Genomic DNA, 24,490 nt, shown 5'->3' on the forward strand with positions numbered 1-24,490 from the left:
CCCCTTTTAGACTGTGAGCCCACTGTTGGGTAGGGACTGTCTCTATGTGTTGCCAATTTGTACTTCCCAAGCGCTTAGTACAGTGCTCTGCACATAGTAAGCGCTCAATAAATACGATTGATGATGATGATGATGATTGATTGATGTCAAGCACTGTGCTGAGTGCTGGGGTCGATCCAAGCTAATCAGGTTGGACACAGCCCACGTCCCACATGGGGCCCACAGTCCCCATCCCCATTTTGCAGATGAGGGGACTGAGGCCTAGAGAAGCGACGTGACTTGTCCGAGGCCCCACAGCCAGCAAGTGGGATTAGAACCCAGGTCTTTCTGACCCCCGGGCCCGTGCTCTAGCCACTAGGCTGCTTCTGCTGATGCAGAGGGTTATCAATCCCCATCTTAACCCCAATAAAGGGGTGGAATTAATGAGAACATAGCTCCGGGTCGGTAGATTCTGCCGGGAAGTGATTCATTGTGAGGGGAACCGTTCCAGGGCCTGCGCCTCTTGGAGAGAAATCTGTGGAGGAGGGCATATGGCAGCTATTTGGGTGGCCTGCTATCATCAATCGTATTTATTGAGCGCTTACTATGTGCAGAGCACTGTACTAAGCCTCTGCTGAGGGTTTTACTGCAGGCCCCGGTGAGGTGACTGCTTTCTGGAAGTCTCTGTGAGTCATCTTGGACTCCCATTTGGTGGCTAGCCCCTTTTTTTCCCTCAGCTTCATCTCATCTGTCCCCTTCTGCATAGCGTACTATTAGTGACTCAATAAAAGCACAGTCCTGGAAGACAGAAGGACCTGGGTTCTCCACCTGGCCCTGCCACGTGTCTGCTGTGTGACCTTGGGCAAGTCACAATAACGTCTCTGAGCTCCAGGGACCGCATCTGTAAAATGGGGGTGAAGACTGTGCGGATTGATGGGGATTAAGTCCCTGTTCCACCTGGGGCTGGGATAGAGGAGGGAACTGAGGCACAGAGAAGTCAAGTGGCTGGCCCAACGTCCCACAGCAGATGAGTGGTGGAGGCGGGATAAGAACCCAGGTCCTCTGACTCTCAGGCCGGGCTGTATCCACTTGTTCTCGCTGCTTCTCCCTCTAAATCTTGGGATAAACACAAATTAATTAGGCTTGGGATGGTTCCTGTCCCACATGGGGCTCGTAGTCTAAGTAGAATGGAGAATGGGTACTTTTAGACTGTGAGCCCACTGTTGGGTAGGGACTGTCTCTATACGTTGCCAATTTGTACTTCCCAAGCGCTTAGTACAGTGCTCAGCACATAGTAAGTGCTCAATAAATACGATTGATGATGATGAATCCCTATTTTACTGATGAGGTAACTGAGGCACAGTGACGTGACTAGACTGTGAGCCCGTTGTTGGGTAGGGACTGTCTCCATATGCTGCCGAATTGTACTTTCCAAGCGCTTAGTACAGTGCTCTGCACACAGTAAGCCCTCAATAAATACGATTGAATGAGTGACTTGCCCACGGTCACACATCGGGCAAGCGGCCGAGCTGGGAAGAGAGTCAGTCAGTCAGGGCTGGTATTTATCGAGCGCTTACTGTGTGCAGGGCACTGTACCAAACACTTGGGAGAATACAATTACGAGTTAGCAGACATATCAGCGCTTAGTACACAGTAATGCCGTCGTTATTATCATTCCCTGCCCACGATGAGCTTCCAATCCAGAGAACCCCGGTCCCCGATTCCCAGACCCGTGCTTTATCCACTGGGCCGCACCGCTTTGTAATCTAGGGCAAGTTTCTAGGGCTTGAGGAAGAAGTGATTCAACCCCTTCTGGTTAAGACTAATTGAGGCATAATATTCAACCCCTTCTGGTTAAGACTAATTGAGGCATAATATCCACCTACCCAACGCGGTAATAGTCCTCTGTCGGGGCCAAATGGCCGCTAGAAAACTATTAACAGCGAAAGCTAATGGGCGAGAAAGGTGGGAGGGAGCTTTAGGTGGGTGGCTAATACAGGGGCCAACTTCTCATTAGGAGCACTGTGTGTGAGTGTGTGTTTGAGAGAGAGGGAAGACGGAGAGGGTATTTCAGTGGGGGGTGGGAAGACCGCGGCATCAAAGCCGAAATTATCTGGAAGATCACCAATTGGCAGTCCTTATAACCTGGCTGGAAACTTTCAAGCCTATTCAAAGCCCTGGGTGGTGCTCATTATATGTGTCTGTTGTTGTATTGAACTCTCCCAAGCGGTTAGTATAGTGCTTTGCACACAGTAAGCTCTCAATAAATACAATTGACTGAATGAGTGAGGTTTATTTTCCCATTTTTTATGGCTTTTTAATGGTGTTTGTTAATACCATTTGTGCCCAACCTAATTACCTGGTATCTACTTTAGCACTTAGAAGAGTGCTTGGCACATAGTAAGTGCTTAATACTATTATTATTATTATGCAAAGCGCTTCCTCCCCCCTCCATCACCTCTGCCTTACCTCCTTCCCTTCCCCACAGCACCTGTCTATATGTATATATGTTTGTACGTATTTATTACTCTATTTATTTATTTTATTTGTACATATTTATTCTATTTATTTTATTTTGTTAATATATTTTGTTTTGTTCTCTGTCTCCCCCTTCTAGACTGTGAGCCCACTGTTGGGTAGGGACCGTCTCTATATGTTGCCAACTTGTACTTCCCAAGCTCTTAGTACAGTGCTCTGCACACAGTAAGCGCTCAATAAATACGATTGAATGAATGAATGTATTATGTGCTGGGCACTGTACTAAGCACAGGGGTAGGTACCAGTTAATTAGGTCAAACACAGTCCCTGTCCTGCAGTCTAAGTAGGAGGGAGAGCAGGCATTAAATCCCCACATTTTACAGTTGAGGAAACTGAGGGGCAGAGAAGTTAAATGACTTGTCCAGGGTCACATAGCAAGCAATAGGCGGGGCGGGGTTTAGAACCCAGGTCCTTCTCACTCCCATCATCAATCGTATTTACTGAGCGCTTACTATGTGCAGAGCACTCCCAGGCCTGGGTTCTCTCCACCATGCTGCTTCTTACAGAAAAGTAATCCTTCACAGATGGGCGAATCTCCCTCAGGTCAGTGGGGAAATAAATACTGTGTGCAATCCGGCTGTCAGAAAGCCTTGGCCCATCAAATAGTGGTAATAATAACAATTATTATCATTATTAATAATAATAATGATATTTTCTAACTGTTTATTATGTGCCAGGAGCAGTACTAAGCTCTGGGGTTGGATAAATCAAATCCGTATGGACACAGCCCATCCCACGTGAGGCTCACAATCTCAATCTCTGTTTTACAGATGAGGTAACTGAGGCCCAGAGAAGTGAAGTGACTTGCCCAAGATCACACAGCAGACAGGAGGCAGAGCCGGGATTAGGAGCTGTGACCTTCTAACTCCCCAGCCCGTGATCTACCCACTACGCCCTGCTGCATCTCAGTTTCAGAGGGAGAAGCAAGTGAATCTGTGAATTTATTTTTTTTGAAGTCTATATTTTTTATTCCTCCCCCTAACTCTGATCGGCTCCTCATTCCCCGACCCTCCAGCGTGTGGGTTTTCTCCAAGACAATTTTTTGACTCAAAGTCAGTTTTCCCTCCCTGACTAGAGAGGAGACCTCTTCCTGGAAATTTTCTCTTTGACTTGAAAAATCACAGCAACTCTTTCCTTTTTTTCATCACTTTATCAGAGAAGCCGCGTAGCCTAGTAGATAGAGCGAGGACCTGGGCCTTAAACACGGCTCTTCCAATTTTCTGCTGGGTGACCTTGGGCAAGCCACTTCTCTGCACCTCAGTTTCCCTCATCGATAAAATGGGGATTAAGCCCGTGAGCCCCACGTGGGACGTGGACTGTGTCCAACCCGATTAGCCCAGATCCACCCCAGCGCTTAGTACATAGTAAGGCACTTAAGTAACCACAAACTCACCCACCCACTTCAGCCGATAATTTCTCCTTCACCTCCCACCAACCTTCTACCGGAGAAACAGGATGCGGCGTGGCTCAGTGGATACAGCCCGTGCCCGGTAGTTAGAAGGACTTGGGTTCTAATCCTGGCTCTTCCGCTTGTCTGCTGGGTGACCCTGGGCAAGTCACTTCACTTCTCCGGGCCCCCTTTCCCTCATCTGCAAAATGGGGATTAAAACTGTGAGCTCCACGTGGGGCAGGGACTGTGTCCGACCCGATTGTCTGGTATCCACCGCAGCGCCTAGAACAGTGCCTGGCACGTAGTAAATGCTTAACAAATACCACAATTATTATTATTATTACCACAATCCATTTCCGTTCAGGGGACGGGGAGGGGGGTTAGCTGGGTCTAGAGGGTTTGGCCGCCAAGCTTTGTTTTGTTGTGCTTCTTTACACCTCAGTGAATAGATGAGTTGTGGCAAGGAGGGACGGAGGGGGATGGGGAATGCCACTTCCTGCTTGTGTTTCCAGGGATAGAAAAATATCCCGGCAGGCAGGAAGACAAAAATAAACACAAACACACACATACACACACAAAGAGGCACTCCCATGAATCACTCACATAGGAAGGCCTTCACAAAGGGCACAAAAAGACCCACACAAGCCCAACACCCCCCCCCACTCTCCACCATCTCTCCACCATCAAGCCCTCTAGGCTGTTGAGCTCGCTGTGGGCAGGGACCACATCTTCCCACTCTGTCAGATTGGCTTTAGAGTCCGAGGTCATGGGTTCGAATTCCGGCTCTGCCAATTGTCAGCTGTGTGGCTTTGGGCAAGTCACTTCACTTCTCTGTGCCTCAGGTACCTCATCTGTCAAATGGGGATTAAGACTGTGAGCCCCCCGTGGGACAACCTGATCACCTTGTAACCTCTCCAGCGGTTAGAACAGTGCTCTGCAGTGCTTAATAAATACCATTATATATATATATATGTACACACCTAAGTGCTTAGTACAGTGCTCTGCACACAGTAAGCGCTCAGTAAATACTATCGATGGATTGACTGACATCTGTTTGGGCCATCTTTGCTGAACGTGGCGCTTTTTGAAGCTGTTTTCTCAGTGGTGGCGGGAGCTTTATATTTCCAAAGTGCCACATGTCACGAAGAATGTCTACAGGGGGAATCTTGAGGAAACTCCCCCCACACACACACCTTTTTTTTTCTTTTTTTCTACTTACTGAGCACTTACTGTGTGTCGAGCTCAGTATTTAGTGCATAAGAGAAGTAGCTACAACCTAATGGAAAAAGCCCCAGCGAGGGAGTCAGAGGACCTGAGTTCTAATCCAGGCTCCGCCACTTGTCTGCTCTGTGATCGTGGAAAAGCCACTTCTTACTGTCTCAATTCCCTCCCCTGCAAAATGGGGATTCAATACCTGTTCTCCCTTCTGCTTTGACTGCAAGCCCCATGTGGGACCTGATTAGCTTGTATCTATGCCAGCGCTTAGTACAGTGCTTGGCACATAACCACTTAAATACCGCAATTATTATGACAAACACCATGGCCTGGGAGTCCGAGGAGCTGGGTTCTAATCCTGGATCCACCCCTTGTCCGCTGTGTGACCCTGGGCAAATCACTTCATTTTAGACTGTGAGCCCACTGTTGGGTAGGGACTGTCTCTATATGTTGCCAATTTGTACTTCCCAAGCGCTTAGTACAGTGCTATGCACATAGTAAGCGCTCAATAAATACAATTGATGATGATGATGATGATGTGTGCCACACCTCATCTATAAAACAGGGATGAAGACGGTGAGCCCATGTGGGACACGGACTGTGTCCAACCTGATTATCTTGTATCTACCTTGGCACTTAGTACAGTGCCTGGCACATAGTAAGCGCTTAACAAATCCCATTTTAAACAAAACAAACCACACACACACACACCCATCATTTTTAATACCTATTACAAAGAGAACAATACTGTTTTGTTCTACTTATGAAAGCCAGTTAAATTTAAAAAGCCTAAATTCCCAGTTTTCCTAAACAGACTGGTTCTTGCAACAAAAGTTCAAGCAAGGCATGGATGGAAGCTAATCCAGATCCGCAGCATTCCATACTTAGTCACTCGGGAAAATAGAACAGATAAAGATTAGTGAGGCTAAACACAGATTAAAAAATTCGATCAGACACGTTTCAAACTTTCCATGCATCTGAGACTGTAATGTCTAGCAATCCGCAAGGTAGGAGGTAAAACGATCGTAAAATCGAGGCGGCATTTTTTTCTGAAAAACAGAACGTCACTCGGATTGAGAAAACGTTTCTACCTTCCTGTTGCTTCTCTGCATTTCTAGGCAATGGCACACAATAAAAGAAGATTTGAAAAATGGTTTAAGTATCCAAAACCATCATGCACACCGGGAATGTTTTTCGGTGTAAATTGTCAAATTTAAGGTTGATGGACAAAAACTTGGGAAATAGCATGGCCTAGAAGCACAGGCCTGTAAATCAGAGGACCTGGGTTCTAATCCCACCTCCACCACTTTACCTGCTGTGCGACCTTGGGCAAGTCACAACTTCTCTGTGCCTCAGTTTCCTCAACTGCAAAATGGGAATTCAATATCTGTCCCCCCTCCTACTTAGACTCTGAGCCCCATGTGGGACAGGGACTGTGTCTGACCTGATGTATTGTATCTACTCCTGTGTTTAGAACATCATCAATTGTATTTATTGAGCACTTACTATGTGCAGAGCACTGTACTAAGCGCTTGGGAAGTACAAATTGGCAACATATAGAGACAGTCCCTACCCAACAGTGGGCTCACAGTCTTAGAACAGTGCTTCTAATCCCGGCTCTGCCGCTTCATTCATTCATTCAGTCGTATTTATTGAGCGCTTACTGTGTGCAGAGCACTGTACTAAGCCGCTTGTCTGCTAGGTGACCTTGGACAAGTTACCTCACTTCTGTGGGCCTCGGTTACCTCATCTGCAGAATGGGGATGGAAACCGTGAGCCCCATGTGGGCCAGGGACTGTGTCCAACTCGATTTGCTTCTATTTATTCTATTTATTTTATTTTGTTAATATGTTTTGCTTTGTTCTCTGTCTCCCCCTTTTAGACTGTGAGCCCACTGTTGGGTAGGGACCGTCGCTAGATGTTGCCAACTTGGACTTCCCAAGCGCTTAGTACAGTGCTCTGCACACAGTAAGCGCTCAATAGATATGAATGAATGAATGAATGAACCAATGCCGCGGTACTGTGTTCTCCCAAGCACTTAGTACAGTGCTCCGCACCCAATAAGCGCTCAACAAATATTCTATTTATTTTGTTAATGATGTGCATATGGCCGTACTTCTATTTGTTCTGACGATTTTGACACCTGTCTACATGTTTCGTTTTGTCGCCTGTCTCCCCCTTCTAGACTGTGAGCCCGTTGTTGGGTAGGGACCGTCTCTATCTGCTGCCGACTTGGACTTCTCAAGCGCTTACTACAGTGCTCTGCACACAGTAAGCGCTCAATAAATACGATTGAATGAATGAATGAATGCTTGACACAAGTGCCTAACAGATACCATCATTTAAAAAAAAAAATGGAACACGAATCTTTGCTTTTTTCCAGAAAACCGAAAATGTAATTTTTCCAAAATTGAGTCACGACCAGTTCTACTCAGCATGACATTCTATGTTCAACACGTAAGAAAGTGTGTAGAGTCCTATGTTTATTTCACATTAATTTTTCCCGAAGCCTTATCAACTAACCCTACCATTATTAGGAGAGAAGCAGCGTGATGTACTGGATAGAGCATAGTCCTGGGACTCGGGAGGTCAAGGGTTCTAATCCTGGCTCTGCCATTTGCCTGCTGTGTGACTTTGGGCAAGTCGCTTCACTTCTCTGGGCCTCAGTTACCTCATCTGGAAAATGGGGAACGAGACAGTGAGCCCCACATGGGGCAGGAACAGTGCCCATTCTGATTTGCTTGCATCCACCCCAATGCTTAGTACAGTGCCTGGCATATAGTAAACGCTTAACAAATACCATCATTATTATTAACAGACAGTTTAGCTTCTACATCATCATCCTTCTGAAGGAAAATGACACAAGTCTTACTTTTCTCTACTTTATTCTCTTCCTTCCAATCCAGAGACCAATTTCTAAGGATCTGCCTTTTCTATCAGTTTTCTCCGGGCCTCAGCCTATTATGGTTGTCGGGTTGTTTGTTACTTTATTATATAGGATTCAAGCTACTTGTTCAGCCTGTCTTCACTCATTTTGACCTGCTTGAATGACTCTATTTGAGCCATCCCAACGTACTATTTTATTGGCTCCAACAAACCTGGTTTTATTTCTCAAGAATTCAAATTTGCCAGCGAACTGCACTTTTTTCGTAAGAGCTACCAAATACATTTTTGCAACATTTCCTCCATAGGTCATTTCTTTTCTTTCAAGGAGCTCGATGACAAAAAGAATTGGAGGGGCTTTTCAATTAATATACTAAAAGTGTGGCTCCAAGTGAGAAGGTTTTCTGTCCTATTTCGAGCTTCACAGGCAGAGTTCATGAGCCCAGAATCTCTTTTCAAATACCATTTGGTCTATTTTTAGGTCTTCTCTTTTCCATCCTCATGTGCCAGGAGAAACAACTTAACGATGAGGAAGAAAATGGGAAGGGTAACATTTTGGGGAGCTTTTTGAAAGCTAACCTGATCCTAGGCTACCCTCTTCTTCTAAGAGGTTGCCCATCTTGAACGAGAACAAGATAGAACCTGATGAGCCTTTGAAGAGGCCATGGACACCGAGATAAAATCCAGGAATTATGTTGTGTGCTGAAGAAGTTAAATTATAGAGAAGCAGCACGGGCCAGTGAATAGAGTCAGAAGGAACTAATAATAATAATATTTGTTAAGTGCTTACTATGTGCCAGGCACTGTTCTAAGCACTGGGGCAGATAAAAGATAATCAGGTTGGACACAATCCCTGTCCCACATGGAGCTCACAGTCTTAATCCCCATTTTACAGATGAGGGAACTGAGGTATAGAGAGGAAGTGGCTTGCCCAAGGTCATCCAGCAGACAACTGGTAGAGCTGGGATTTGAACTCAGATCCTCTGATGCCCAGGCTCATACTCTATCACTCTCTGTAGAGAAGCAGCGTGGCTCAGTGGAAAGAGCCCGGGATAGGGAGTCAGAGGTCATGGGTTCTAATCCTGGCCCCATCACTTGTCAGCTGTGTGACTTTGTGCAAGTCACTTCGCTTCTCTGTGCCTCAGTTCCCTCATCTATAAAATGGGGATTAAGACTGTGAGCCCCACGGGGGACAACCTGGTCACCTTGTATCCTCCCGAGCACTTAGAACGGTGCTTTGCACATAGTAAGCGCTTAACAAATGCCATCATTAATTAATCTACTAGGCCACGCTGCTTCTCTACAACTGGCCGGGTTCCAATCCAGGCCCCCGCCACTTGTCTGCTGGGTGGCCTTGGGCAAGTCACTTCACTTTTCTGGGCCTGTTTTCTTGTCTTTTGCTGTCGAGTCGTCACTGACCCATGGCGACTTCACGGACACATCTCTCCCAGCACGCCCCGCCTCCACCTGCAATCGTTCTGGTAGTGGATCCAGACAGTAAAAATCCGGAGGTGTTTACCATCGCTTTCTTCCGTGCCGTCAACTTGAATCTCCGCCCTCGACTCTCTCTCCCGTGCCGCTGCTGCTTGGAAAAGGTGAGTTTTGCCTTGTAGCAGATTGCCTTCTGCTCACTAGCCACTGCCCAAGCTAGGAATGGAATTGGCAGGCCTCCGCTAGACTCTCCCTCCCATAGCCGAGACTGGTAGAGTACTGGAAACTCTCCAGGTGCCATTCCGAGAGGGGGTGTCTCATCTACCTCATCTGTAGAACAGGAATTAAGACTGTGAGCCCCATGGGGGACATAATTATCTTGGAACTACCCCAGCGCTTGGTACAGTGGCTGGCACACAGTAAGTGCTCAACAAATAGCACTTTATAAAAAAAAACAAACCCCAAACCAACCTCCCTGAGCTTTATTTTACTCACCTGTAAAATAGGGCTTAAAAAAACCCCTCTCCCACCGTCTTGGACTCAGAAAAAGAGTGTGTCCAGTTGGACTATTCTGTAACTACTCCATTGCTAAACCCTTTGCAAGGCACATAAATACCATCCTAGTGATGGAAATGGAGGTCAATTAATATCCTCCCAAAATATACTGACCTGACACATGTTCGGAAAGGGAGTTCATGGGCGCCTTCATCTTTGAAGTTGAATATTCTAGAGGGCGAGACCATGGTAACTGGTTCATATGACCATACTTTATCAGGAAAGGCAATGATATTTATATATCGAATAGTCCAAGGAAGCAGCATGGCCTAGTGGATAAAATATAGGCTTGGATGTCAGGGGACTTGAGTTCTCATCTCAGTTCTGCCAATTGCCTGCTGGGTGACCTTGGGCAAGTTGCTTAATCTCTCTGTGCCTCAGTATCCTTAACTGCAAAATGGGGATTCACTACCTTTTCGCCCTCCTCCGTCAGCTCTCAATAAATACCACTGGTTGATTAGACTGTGAGGCCCATGTAGGACAGGGACTGAATTCACCCTGATGAATTTCTACTTTCCCCAGTGTTTAGAACAGTGCCTGATACATAGTAAGTGCTTAACACCGTTAAAAAGAAGAAAGGAACAAAAAGGTTTAATAAACAGTATAAAACACAAAATGTCGATTCCAGACTATAGACATTCATCACCCAAAACCAAATCTCCGAAATTACGACGGCTCTAAGTTTGGACATGAAATTTTTTTTTTTAAATAAAATTCTTTGCGGTCTTTCCCGAAACATCCCCGAACTGTTAACGAGCTCCAAAAGTACGTGAACTTGTAATAAATACTAGCAGATGATGAAAGTGATGATTCAAAGTCATGTGGGGAGGCATACAGTCTTTCTATTTCAGGTTGGAAGAAATAGTGGCCTCCTCAAAATCGTTCAATTCTCCTCAGAGTATCCCCAACACGTAAAACTGTGAGCCCCCCGGTTAGAGACCGCGTTCCATCGAATTACCTTACACCTACCCTTGCGCTTAGCACAAAGTCTGCAGTGAATGGCTGCCGTATTTCTTCGGTAAATCTGAGGCGGTAACGGCAGCAGAATGGGAATGCTGAGAATAAGATTTCCTCGTTAAACATAAACGGCCCAGGAACCCCCAATTTCCCCCTTGATTTCTGAAGTGCAATGAAGCTCTGTTTTTCAGGGTTCAACTGGAGAGCTCGCCAGACTGAAACGCTGTCACCCAAAGCAAAGCCTGAACGGGTGGAAGGGCAGTCGGGGGCTGATTTCAGAACAAGGGGTCAAACCATACACTTCTAAAGTCTGTGAACCCCCAAAGTTAACCCCTACCCCCATGATCCTTCTTGTAGGGATGGCCCCGGGCTTCAGCAGGAATCAATAAGAGCCGTGTTCTTTCTGTTGACATAGTAAGCTCAGAATCGTGCAGGAGTCTTCTTATTTGATACCAGTGAAGGTTCGAGGTAGGTCTCTCTCTAAATCAATCTCTCTCAATCTCTTTTCCAATCTCTCTAACTCAATCTCTCAATCTCTTTATCTCTCAATCACTTTCAATCTCTATCTCTCTCAGTCTCTCTCCTTCAAACTTTCTCTCAATCGTTCTCTCAATCTTCCTCTTTCTCAATCTCTCCCTCTCTCTCTTTTTCTTCTCTCTCCTTCAATCTTTCTCTCAATCGTTCTCTCAATCTTCCTCTTCCAATCTTTCTCTCTCAATCTCTCCCTCTCTCTCTTTTTCTTCTCTCTCCTTCAATCTTTCTCTCAATCGTTCTCTCAATCTTCCTCTTCCAATCTTTCTCTCTCAATCTCTCCCTCTCTCTCTTTTTCTTCTCTCTCCTTCAATCTTTCTCTCAATCGTTCTCTCAATCTTCCTCTTCCAATCTTTCTCTCTCAATCTCTCCCTCTCTCTCTTTTTCTTCTCTCTCCAATCTTTCTCTCAATCGTTCTCTCAATCTTCCTCTTCCAATCTTTCTCTCTCAATCTCTCCCTCTCTCTCTTTTTCTTCTCTCTCCTTCAATCTTTCTCTCAATCGTTCTCTCAATCTTCCTCTTCCAATCTTTCTCTCTCAATCTCTCCCTCTCTCTCTTTTTCTTCTCTCTCCTTCAATCTTTCTCTCAATCGTTCTCTCAATCTTCCTCTTCCAATCTTTCTCTCTCAATCTCTCCCTCTCTCTCTTTTTCTTCTCTCTCCTTCAATCTTTCTCTCAATCGTTCTCTCAATCTTCCTCTTCCAATCTTTCTCTCTCAATCTCTCCCTCTCTCTCTTTTTCTTCTCTCTCCTTCAATGTTTCTCTCAATCGTTCTCTCAATCTTCCTCTTCCAATCTTTCTCTCTCAATCTCTCCCTCTCTTTTTCTTGAATTCTCGATCTTTTTCTCTCTCTCTCCCTCTGCCCTGACGGTATACAGTGCTTCTGCGATTCCATTCCAAAGGAAGTTTCTAGAAGGCGATGGCAGCTAACCCCCCAACCCCTGCCCCGCAGGGGCCGGTCACCTCTGGCTCGCTCCGCGAGCTCTGAGCATCCCGTCCGTTACCGGGCCGTGACCAGCCAGAGTCCGAGGGCCACGTTGGCGGCCAAGAGCGTGCTCCCGGCCAGCAAGATTAAGAAGCCCACCAGCTCCCGGTTCTGTTTTTCCACAATCAGGGAAGTCAGCGTGGCTTCCAGGAACGAGTTCAGGATCCACTGACCATCCAGGGCGAAGCAGGGGACGGCGTTGATGACGGCGAGGGCTCCCGACAGTGAGATCAAGTATCTGATGAGGGATTAAGGACAGTCATAACGACATGGGAAAGCAGCATGGCCTAGTGGACAGGGTGAGGGCTGGGGGGGGTAAAAAGTCGTGGGTTCTAATCCTGACTCTGCTACTTAATAATAATAATGATAGCATTTATTAAGCACTTACTATGTGCAAAGCACTGTTCTACGCGCTGGGGAGGTTACAGGGTGATCAGGTTGTCCCAAGGGGGGCTCACAGTCTAAATCCCCATTTTAAGGATGAGGGAACTGAGGCCCAGAGAATAATAATAATAATAATAATAATGGCATTTATTAAGCGCTTACTATGTGCAAAGCACTGTTCTAAGCGCTGGGGAGGTTACAAGGTGATCAGGTTGTCCCACAAGGGGCTCACAGTCTTCATCCCCATTTTACAGATGAGGGAACTGAGGCCCAGAGAAGTTAAGTGACTGGCCCGAAGTCACACAGCTGGCAATTGACGGAGTCAGGATTTGAACCCATGACCTCTGACTCCAAAGCCCTTGCTCTTTTCCACTGAGCCACGCTGCTTCTCGAGAAGTGAAGTGACTTGCCCAGAGTCACTCAGCTGACAAGTGGCGGAGCCGGGATTTGAACCCACGACCTCTGACTCCAAAGCCCCGGCTCTTTTCCACTGAGCCACGCTGCTACTTGTCTACTGTGTGGACTTGGGCAAGTCACTTCACTTCCCTGGGCCTCAGTTACCTCATCTCTAAAATGGGGATTAAGACCGTGAGCCTCACGTAGAACAGGGACTGCGTCCAACCTGATTACCTTGTGTCTACATAGTAAGCGCTAAATAAATATCACAGTTATTATTATTTGCTTGCATCCACCCCAACGCTTAGTACAGTGCCTGGCCCGCAGTAAGCACTTAACAAATATCGCAATTAACATTCATTCATTTCATTCAATCGTATTTATTGAGCGCTTACTGTGTGCAGAGCACTGTACTAAGTGCTTGGGAAGTAAAAGTTGGCAACATATAGAGACGGTCCCTACCCAACAGTGGGCTCAGTCGAGAAGGGGGAGACAGAGAACAAAACAAAACATATTAACAAAATAAAATAAATAGAATAAATATGTACAAATAAAATAAATAAATAATAAACATTATTATTAGTACTATTATTATGTGGAAGTAGTGGAGGGGGTGCTCCTCTCCTCTCCTGATGGACATCTGACCCAGCCCCTGAAACTTCCCATAATGTACAGGAGAGAGCAATGTTTTTTTGGGTTTTTTTTAATGAAACTGCCCAATTTTATCAGCTGAATCACCACCGCTCTCTTTCCTCGCTAACAACTTGAAGGATATACCAGAGGAAGACAAAACGTTTCAGCGAACCGATCCAAGGCGACAGAATTCCTTTCAGGGGAGCCGGCGGTTCAGAGACAGAAAATGGTCAGGCCCGCCTTTTACCTCACAACTCTGTGGCTTCAGGAAATCTGAGATTCGGGCTAAGGGGAAATACCACTCGAACTCATTTCCTTGAAACCCTGGAAAATAATCCCAACAGCACGCATCACGTGAGTAGTTGAGCACAATAAGATTTTACGAGCGTGGCTTAGGAGAGAAGCAGTGTGGCTTAGTAATAGAGCGCGGGCCTGGCTCAATACCTGTTCTGCCTCCTTCCTGGACTGTGAGCATCATGTGGGACCTGATTTTCTTGCATTTACCCTGGCTTTTAGTGCAGGTCTTGGCACACAGTAGGCACTTTTAAATACCATTATTACTATTACTGTGATTAAACCCTACCCTAGGGGAGAATCTGCCCTTCAAGTGAACTCCCAACCCCGTCACCTAGAATCACCCTTTCTACCATTTCCCTTCTTTCTCAATCAATCAATGGTATTTACTGATCGCTTACCGTGTGCTCTGCCCATTTACTCAGCGCTTCTCCCCTCTCTCTCCCTTCCAGATGATTAACAATCCTTCTTCTCCGGCTTCATCCAGTCTACAGTCAAGTATGTTTTGATCCCTCTCATTCAGATGGTTTTAATCCTCAAAATTTTCGTGATTGAACGCAAAGCCCTAACACTTTCGTACACGTGCCCCAAAGGCTATCAGTGTATTCTTCAAGTCTGAACGACGCCATCAAGCCCATGCCCTCAAATACTTTCATTACAAAGGTGCGCACTTTCAAGGATACTTGCAAAATGTCTCCATTACCACGGGCAAGTCTAGGTTTATAAAGCTGAATCGTGGGATAAAACTGCTCAGGCTCACTAAAAAAAAGAAAAAAAGCAGGCAGGAAAAGTCATTAAATGAACATTCAAGATTCACCACTTCATAGAAAACTAGGACTCAAAATCAATCAATCAATCAATCGTATTTATTGAGCGCTTACTGTGTGCAGAGCACTGTACTAAGCGCTTGGGAAGTACAAGCTAAGCACTGTACTAAGCGCTTGGAGAAGCAGCGTGGCTCAGTGGAAAAGAGCCCGGGCTTTGGAGTCAGAGGTCATGGGTTCAAATCCCGGCTCCGCCACTTGTCAGATGTGTGACTTTGGGCAAGTCACTTCACTTCTCTGGGCCTCAGTTCCCTCATCTGTAAAATGGGGATGAAGACTGTGAGCCCCATGTGGGACAACCTCATGACCTTGTAGCCCCCCAGCGCTCAGAACAGTGCTTTGCACATAGTAAGCGCTTAATAAATGCCATCATTATTATTATTATTACAAGTTGGCAACATATAGAGACAGTTCCTACCCAACAGTGGGCTCACAGTCTAAAAGGGGGAGACAGAGAACAAAACCAAACATACTAACAAAATAAAATAAATAGAATAGATATGTACAACGTTTCACCACTGTTAACTTCAATACGATTCGGTATTATCAATCTGGACTAGTAATGCTTCAGCTGCTGTTCTATAAATCCAGTGCTTACAGGCTATTTGGTTAAGTCGGAGAGAGAACAGGGATTGAATCCCCGTTTTACCGAAGAGGTAACCGAAGCCCAGAGAAGTGAGTTGCCCAAGGTCACACACGTAGCACGGGGTGGAGCTGGGATAAGAACCCAGGTCCTCTGACTCCCAAGCCTACGATCCGCCCATTAGTAATAAACAATTGTGGTATTTGTTAAGCTCTATGTGTCAGGCACTGTACTAAATGCTGGGGTGGATGCCAGCAAATCGGGTTGGACACGGTCCCTGTCCCATTTGGGGCTCACAGTCTCAACCCCCATTTTCCAGATGAAGGAACTGGGGTCCAGAGAAGTGACTTGCCCAAGGTCACATAGCAGACATGTGGCGGAGCCAGGATTTAATGGTTGTTCTCCCTCCTACTTAGACTGTGAGCCCCACGCGGGACGGGGACATTATCTGACCTAATTAACCTGTACCATTCATTCATTCATTCAATCGTATTTATTGAGCGCTTACTGTGTGCAGAGCACTGGACTAACAGCTTGGGAAGTACAAGTTGGCAACATATAGAGACGGTCCCTACCCAATAATGGGCACACAGTCTAGAAGGGGGAGACAGACAACTAAACAAAACACGTGGACAGGTGTCAAGTTGGCAGAACAAATAGAATTAAAGCTAAATGCATATCATTGTATCCCGGCGCTGAAAAGAGTGTCTGACACATAAGTGCTTAACAAATACTATAAGAATCTCCCCCTTCTAGACTGTGAGCCCGCCGTTTGGGTAGGGACCGTCTCTATATGTTATATTATAAGCTCTATAAGCGCTTAGTACCGTGGTCAGTACATAGTAAGTGCTCAATAAATACTATTGAATGAATGACTGAATGAATGAACAATGAAATGGGCACCAACAGTTAAGTGACTTGCCCAAGGTCACACAGGAAGCACGGGGTGGAGCTGGGATAAGAACCCAGGTCCTCTGACTCCCAAGCCTACGATCTGCCCATTAGTAATAAACAATTGTGGTATTTGTTAAGCTCTATGTGTCAGGCACTGTACTAAATGCTGGGGTGGATGCCAGCAAATCAGGTTGGACACGGTCCCTGTCCCATTTGGGGCTCACAATCTCAACCCCCATTTTCCAGATGAAGGAACTGGGGCCCAGAGCAGTGACTTGACCAAGGTCACATAGCAGACATGTGGCGGAGCCACAATTTAATGGTTGTTCTCCCTCCTACTTAGACTGTGAGCCCCACGCGGGACAGGCACATTATCTGACCTAATTAACCTGTACCATTCATTCATTCATTCAATCGTATTTATTGAGCGCTTCCTGTGTGCAGAGCACTGTACTAACAGCTTGAGAAGTACAAGTTGGCAACATATAGAGACGGTCCCTACCCAATAACGGGCACACAGTCTAGAAGGGGGAGACAGACAACTAAACAAAACACGTGGACAGGTGTCAAGTTGGCAGAACAAATAGAATTAAAGCTAAATGAGCTAAATAGAATTAAAGCTAAAATGAGAAGCAGCGTGGCTCAGTGGAAAGAGCCCGGGCTTTGGAATCAGAGGTCAGGGGTTCGAATCCCGGCTCCACCACAAGTCTGCTGTGTGACCTTGGGCAAGTCACTTAACTTCTCTGAGCCTCAGTTACCTCATCTGTAAAAATGGGGATTAAGACTGTGAGCCCCACGTGGGACAACTTGATCACATTGTATCCCCCCCAGTGCTTAGAACAGTGCTTTGCACATAGTAAGCGCTTAACAAATGCCATCATTATTAAATGCATATCATTGTATCCCAGCGCTGAAAAGAGTGTCTGACACATAAGTGCTTAACAAATACTAGAAGAATCTCCCCCTTCTAGACTGTGAGCCCGCTGTTTGGGTAGGGACCGTCTCTATACGTTATAAGCTCTATAAGCGCTTAGTACCGTGGTCAGTACATAGTAATTGCTCAATAAATACTATTGAATGAATGACTGAATGAATGAACAATGAAACGGGCACCGACAGTTAAGTGATTTGCCCAAGCTCACCCAGCAAGCATCTGGGATTAGCACCCGGGTGCTTTGACTCGTGGGCCCTTGCTCTTTCAATGAATCCACAAAGTTTCTCCTGACCGCCTTATACCTAGTCCTGAGCTTAGCACTTTGTGAGCACTTCAGAAATACCACAAATAGGATGTTAATCGCCCTGCCCCACGGCGGTAATGTCGTCGGGCCGAAATCGCTTTCTGAGCCGCAGCGCGGTGGTACGCACCTGTGTACTGAAGATGCTGGGGGTACCCCACGAATAACATGTCCATCTGAGGGGGATGCTTCACTCTGATAAAGCGGGTCTGGTTTTCCAAAGAAGGGGTCACGCACAGCCTTGGGATCGGGCCTCCTCCACAGTCGAGGTTGTTCCGACAAACTCGGTTGGCCTCGATCGTTTTCCGGGCTGGGAGGCAGGCGTACTGGGAACGAAGCTTTTGGGTAGAAAAGTGGCACGGCCTGATGGTTAGAGCCCGTGCCCGGGAGTCACAAGGACCTGGGTTCTAATCCCGGCTCTGCCGCTTGTCTGATGCGGGACCTTGGGCAAGCCGCTCCACTTCTCTGGGCTGCAGTTCCCTCATCTGGAAAATGGGGATTTAGACTGGGAGCCCCATGTGGGACCGGGGACTGTGTCCAGCCTGATTAGCTTGGATCTACTCCAGCGTTCAGTACGGTGCCTGGCATGCAATAAGTGCTTAACAAATGGCACAATTATTATTACAGCATGAACGTAGAGTGTGGGATTGGGAGGTCTGAGACACGAGGGTAATGAATGGCTTCTTGCAAACAGAAATGCTTCTCCTGGGAGAACAAGTTAAAGATGACATGGGACTTTTATGGCGTTTTTCCACCACCCAGAATGCATCTAAAATGGGCTAGGGGAGAAAGGCTCTAAGCTCTTTGAGAGCATGGGCTTGCCTTCTCCACTGACTGTGTGGTCCCAAGCGTCTGGCACAGTACTCTGCACATGGTAGGAACGCAGTGAATGCGGCTATGATAATGATAAAAATCTCATTTTGCTCCAATGGATGGTTTACCATTGCACCGGTCCCATTTGTCTCTCTCTCTCTCTTTTAATGGCATTTATTAAATGCTTACAATGTGCCAGTCACTGTACTTAGCTCACTTTGATTTAATGCATGGTGTACCATCGAGCTGGCTCTATTTGCCTTTTTTTTTCTTTTTTAAATGGTACTTGTTAAATGCTTACTATGTACTGGGCACTCTATAAGCTAATAATAATAATAATGGTATTTATTAAGCGCTTTCAGGTTGGACACAGCCCACCTCCCACACAGGGCTCTCAGGCATAATCCCCATATTCCAGACGATGGAATTGAGGCCCAGAGAAGCGAAGTGCCTTGCCCAAAGTCACGCAGCAGGCAAGTGGCAGGGCCAGAGTTAGAACACGGGTCCTCTGACTCCTAAGCTCGGGCTCCTTCTGCCAGGCTGTGCCGCTTCTCACGCTGTTTCACTAGACCGTCGATTCTTGCCAAGATTCGAGCTTCCCTCCTCCGGTTCTTGCCCTCTGGGTGTTTGGGTAGCCGGCGACGGCGGGGATGACTTACCGAACGGCTTTCCAGATGGCCGTAGGAGAAGCAGATGTCCGTCAGGCTATCGTTGTTGCAGCATTCCACCGACCCATCGAGCCGCTTGTACACTAGGGATGCCAACCAGTCGACGGTCACAACACGGCTAAAATCCACCCTTTCCTCTCCATCCAAACTGTTACCGCTTTAATCCAAGCGCTTCTCCTCTCCCGCCTCGATCACTGAATCCGCCTCCTTGCTGACCTCCCAGCCTCCTGTCTCTCCCCGCTGCGGTCTGTACTTCACTCTGCTGCCCGGATCGTTTTTCTACAAAAATGTTTGTTCCGTGTTTCCCCACTCCTCAAGAACTTTCAATGGTTGCCCACCCACCTCCGCATCAAACAAACTCCTTGCTGTCGGCTTTAAAGCATTCAATCTCCTTGCTCCCACCCACCTCACCTCGCTGCTCTGCTGCCCGCACGCTTCGCCAACCTACTCACTCGACCTTGTTCTCATCTATCCCGCCGATGAACTCTCACCCATGTCCTGCCTCTGTCCTGAAATGCCTTCCCTCTTCGTATCCGACAGATAATTATTCTCCCCACTTCGAAGCCTTATGGAAGGCACACCTCCACCAAGAGGCCTTCCCTAAATCCTCATTTCCGACTCCCTTCTGCGTCGCCTTGATTTGCTCTCTTTATTCACCCCTCCCTCAGCCCCACAGAACTCATGTCCGTATCTATAATATATTTATTCAACTTAATGCCCCCTCTAGACTGCAAGCTGGTTGTGGACAGGGAATGTGTCTGCTTATTTTTTATTGTATTCTCGCAAGTGTTTTGTACAGTCTAAGTGCTCAATACGTAGGATTGATCAATTGATTGATCAGGCCATTTGCAATCCAACACGGGACTATCAGGGCAAGCAATCAATCAAAAGTTTATTTAAAGGAAAACCACCTAGGTGGCAAAGCACTGATCTAAGTCCTTGGGAGAGTTCAATAAAGTTAGCCCTGAGCCCTGCACACGATATCAATCAATCAATGCAATTTTTTGAGCACTTACTGTGTACAGAACACCGGACTAAGCGTTTGGGAGAGGACAATACAACCGAGTCAGAAGGCATGTTCTCTACCCACAGCGAGTTTGCCATCTCGAGGGAAAGACAGATATTAAGATAAATAATTTGCAACATGCAGTTTAATAGATATGTACATAAGTGCAATGGGTTGAAGGCGGGGAGAATACCAGGAGCCCAGAGTTCAAAATTCAAGCGAGGAGACGATGCAGAAGGGAGAGGGAGCTGGAGAAGGGAGGGCTTAATTGGGGAAGGCCTCTTGGCCTTACTTACTGAGCAGTAGGAGCTCAATAAATACTACTGATTATCAGGAGTAGACTTGATCCCTGCCCTCAAACAACGGACAATCTAGAGATAGCAGACAAGTGAGATGATCAACGAACAGAAAATAAATGACTTCCACAAGCTATTGCAGTTTATTCCGATTTTGGTCATTGTACTTCCCAAGCGCTTAGTACAGTGCTCTGCACACAGTAAGCACTCAAATATGATTGAATGAATCATCCATCATCAATGGTATTTACTGAGTGCTTACTGTGTGCAGTGCACTGTACTAAGCGCTTGCGTAGGTACAATATAAGAGTTATATGTGACTCTGCCCACGACGAGCTCAGTGGCAGAATGTGAATGTTTACTGTTGTATTGAACTCTCCCAAGCACTTAGTACAGTGCTCTGCATAGAGTAAGTGCTCAATAAGTATGATTAAATGAACAAATGACTATAAATAAAAATAAATTACAGATGTGCATATAAGCGACGTGGGGCTGAGGTGGGGCATGAATAAAGGGAGAAAAATCAATGCCCCCTTCTAGACTGTGTCTCCCCCTTCTAGACTGTGAGTCCACTGTTGGGTAGGGACTGTCTCTATATGTTGCCAGCTTGTACTTCCCAAGCGCTTAGTACAGTGCTCTGCACACTGTAAGCGCTCAATAAATACGATCGATTGATTGATTGATAGAAGGGAGTGGGACAAGAGGGAATGAAGACACTCAGGGAAGCCCTCTTGGAAGAGGTGTGCCTTCAATAAGAGAATGATTGTCTGCCGGAGGTCATTACGATTGATTGATTGATTGATAGAAGGGAGTGGGACAAGAGGAAATGAAGACACTCAGGGAAGCCCTCTTGGAAGAGGTGTGCCTTCAATAAGAGAATGATTGTCTGTCGGAGGTCATTACGATTGATTGATTGATTGATTGATTGATAGAAGGGAGTGGGACAAGAGGAAATGAAGACACTCAGGGAAGCCCTCTTGGAAGAGGTGTGCCTTCAATAAGAGAATGATTGTCTGTCGGAGGTCATTACGATTGATTGATTGATTGATTGATTGATAGAAGGGAGTGGGACAAGAGGAAATGAAGACACTCAGGGAAGTCCTCTTGGAAGAGGTGTGCCTTCAATAAGAGAATGATTGTCTGTCGGAGGTCATTACGATTGATTGATTGATTGATTGATTGATAGAAGGGAGTGGGACAAGAGGAAATGAAGACACTCAGGGAAGCCCTCTTGGAAGAGGTGTGCCTTCAATAAGAGAATGATTGTCTGTCGGAGGTCATCCCGGCCCAGAGGCAGGACGTGGGCGAGAAGTCGGGGGGCGAAATAGATGATCTCGAGGTCCGATAATTAGGTTGGCCTTGGGATGACTGAGTGGGTGCTCGGCCAATACTGACTCCCTGACAATCCAAACGCCAGAGCGAATCCCCAAACACTTGTTTGGAGCATCGGGAATGGGATACGCACCTCTCGCTGGGAAGTTTAACTGCTGCAGAGTTGCGGCACTTATGCAGTAACCCATCTGTGGGGTCTGGGAGATAAGGCCGAGACAGGAGTGCCATTCTTCCACATTGCGAACCGTACAGTCTTGGAGGCTGGTCACGACGTCCCCCACGGAAAGGCCTCTTGGTCCATTGGCAGGAGAGTCCTTGGGGAAAAAAAAAAAGGCAGAGTACAACTAAATGGACAGATGATGATATATGTCAAGCACTTAACTCCGCGTCAAGCATTGTTCCTTCATTCGATAGCATTTCGTGAGTGCTTATTGGGCGCAGAGCACTGTACTAAGTGTTCAGGAGCGGTCAATATAGCAATAAACAGACATATTCTAGACTGTGAGCCCACTGTTGGGTAGGGACCGTCTCTATATGTTGCCAACTTGTACTTCCCAAGCGCTTAGTACAGTGCTCTGCACACAGTAAGCACTCAATAAATACGATTGAATGAATGAATGATTATTAGAGAAGCAGCGTGGCTCAGTGGAAAAGAGCCCGGGCTTTGGAGTCAGAGGTCATGGGTTCAAATCCCGGCTCCGCCAATTGTCAGCTGGGTGACTTTGGGCAAGTCACTTCACTTCTCTGGGCCTCAGTTCCCTCATCTGGAAAATGGGGATGAAGACTGTGAGCCCCACATGGGACAACCTCATGACCTTGTATCCCCCCAGCGCTTCGAACAGTGCTTTGCACATAGTAAGTGCTTAACAAATGCCATCAAAAAAAAAAAAAAAGATAATTATCCCTTGCCACTAAAGCAATTGTCTCAGCCAAAACAGTCCCTCTGTTTACCACGATTTGAGCAGGGCAGTCCTGAAGTTTCCCTTCTCTACCCGAAAGTCTGAAATATGGCAGGCGTTAGGATGTCAGTCCCTGAGTTTCTTTGACTCCCGTACCTCCCCAGATTGTAAGTCTCTGTCCCGCATAGGGCTCCCAGTCTTAATCGCCATTTTACAGATGAAGTAACTGAGGCCCACAGAAGTGAAGTGACTTGTCCCAAGTGGCAGAGGTGTGATTAGAACCCAGGTCCCCTGACTCCCGGGGGCCATGCTGTTTCTCACTTGACAGGAGCCCATTGTTGGGTAGGGACTGTCTCTATATGTTGCCAACTTGTACTTCCCAAGCGCTTAGTACAGTGCTCTGCACACAGTAAGCGCTCAATAAATACGATTGATTGATTGATTGAGCTATCGAGTTTGAGATGAACACCGGAACTGAGCGCGTCAGCCTCGATGCTTCTTTCTTTAGGCCTGGGAATCAGAAGGACCCGAGTCCTACCTCAGCCTCCTCCACTACTCTGCTGCGGGACCTTGGCTAAGTCACTTCACTTCTCTGTGCCTCATTTACCTCATCTGTAAAATGGGATCAAGACTGGGAGCCCCACGTGGAACAGGGACTGTGTCCAACCTGATGATCCTGAATCTACGCCACAGCTTAGAACGGTTCTTGCCACACAATAAGTGCTTACCAAATACCATTTTTAGAAAAAGTGATGGAGCTGACCAAATGGACATCTTAAAAGTTAAAAAGCATTTTTGGCGGATAGTCCCGCGACCAATCGAAGGCCCAGGGATAACCTCAAGTTCGGCAAGGGCTTTTACCTCGGTGACTTCAGTGATTAAGGCCCCGATTCCTGTGTGATAAAATGGGAACATAATCACAGGCATCAGGAGGAGAGCTGCAAGACTCACAACTCCCAGGACGAAATTATGCCAGACACCTAAAAGGGAAAGACGGAAAATACACAAGAAATGAGTTCCCCACCGCAAACTTTTCACCGACCGGACTGAACCAACCAATCAGTCACTCAATCCTATTTATTGAGCGCTTGCTATGTGCGGAGACCGTACTAAGCGATTGGGAGAGAACGATACAATAATAAACAGACACATTCCCTGCGCAGAAGGAGATTACGGTCCAATCAATCAATCAATCGTATTTATTGAGTGCTTACTGTGTGCAGAGCACTGTACTAAGCGCTTGGGAAGTCCAAGTTGGCAACATATAGAGACAGTCCCTACCCAACAGTGGGCTCACAGTCTAGAAGGGGGAGACAGAGAACAAAACCAAACATACTAACAAAATAAAATAAATAGAATAGATATGTACAAGTAAAATAAATAAATATATAAACAGAGTAATAAATATGTACAAACATATATACATATATATATACACATATATACAGTGTCCAATATTCTTTGGACACTGATATTCCCCGCATCCCAATATATACAGTGTCCAATATTCTTTGGACACTGATATTCCCCGCATCCCACAGCACTTACGTGCATATCTTTTAATTATTTAATGATTCCCCGCAGCACTTATGTGCATATCCTGAAATTTTATATTACCAATGAATGACTTATTCATATTCATGTCTGTCTCCCCCGCTAGACTGTAAGCTCGTCATAGACCGGGAACTTGTCTACCAATTCTGTTTTACTGTCCCCTCCCAAGCACTTGAGTACTGTGCTTTGCACACTGTGAGCGCCCAATAAATACGG

General features: G+C 46.3%; 1 protein-coding gene and 1 non-coding gene across 2 annotated transcripts in view; both read right to left on the reverse strand.

Annotated features, from left to right (window-relative positions):
* Window positions 1-9,610: 9,610 nt before the first annotated feature.
* On the reverse strand, window positions 9,611-9,748 carry LOC119937894. The gene has a single exon (XR_005454265.1). It is a non-coding gene; the product is annotated as a small nucleolar RNA SNORA7 (small nucleolar RNA).
* A 2,521-nt stretch (window positions 9,749-12,269) lies between these two features.
* MBTPS2 (membrane bound transcription factor peptidase, site 2) overlaps window positions 12,270-24,490 on the reverse strand; it is a 29,999-nt gene continuing 17,778 nt past the window's right edge. The window contains exons 6-11 of the mRNA XM_038757298.1: window positions 23,582-23,700; window positions 21,955-22,135; window positions 19,179-19,270; window positions 17,837-18,044; window positions 14,854-14,929; window positions 12,270-12,701 (exon numbers count right to left, since the gene is read on the reverse strand). Coding sequence (XP_038613226.1) covers window positions 12,479-12,701; window positions 14,854-14,929; window positions 17,837-18,044; window positions 19,179-19,270; window positions 21,955-22,135; window positions 23,582-23,700 — 899 coding nt within the window. The 3' untranslated portion in view covers window positions 12,270-12,478. The remainder of the gene's footprint in view (window positions 12,702-14,853; window positions 14,930-17,836; window positions 18,045-19,178; window positions 19,271-21,954; window positions 22,136-23,581; window positions 23,701-24,490) is intronic.

This window comes from Tachyglossus aculeatus, chromosome 15 (genome assembly GCF_015852505.1).
Source record: "Tachyglossus aculeatus isolate mTacAcu1 chromosome 15, mTacAcu1.pri, whole genome shotgun sequence".
NCBI lineage: Eukaryota > Metazoa > Chordata > Mammalia > Monotremata > Tachyglossidae > Tachyglossus > Tachyglossus aculeatus.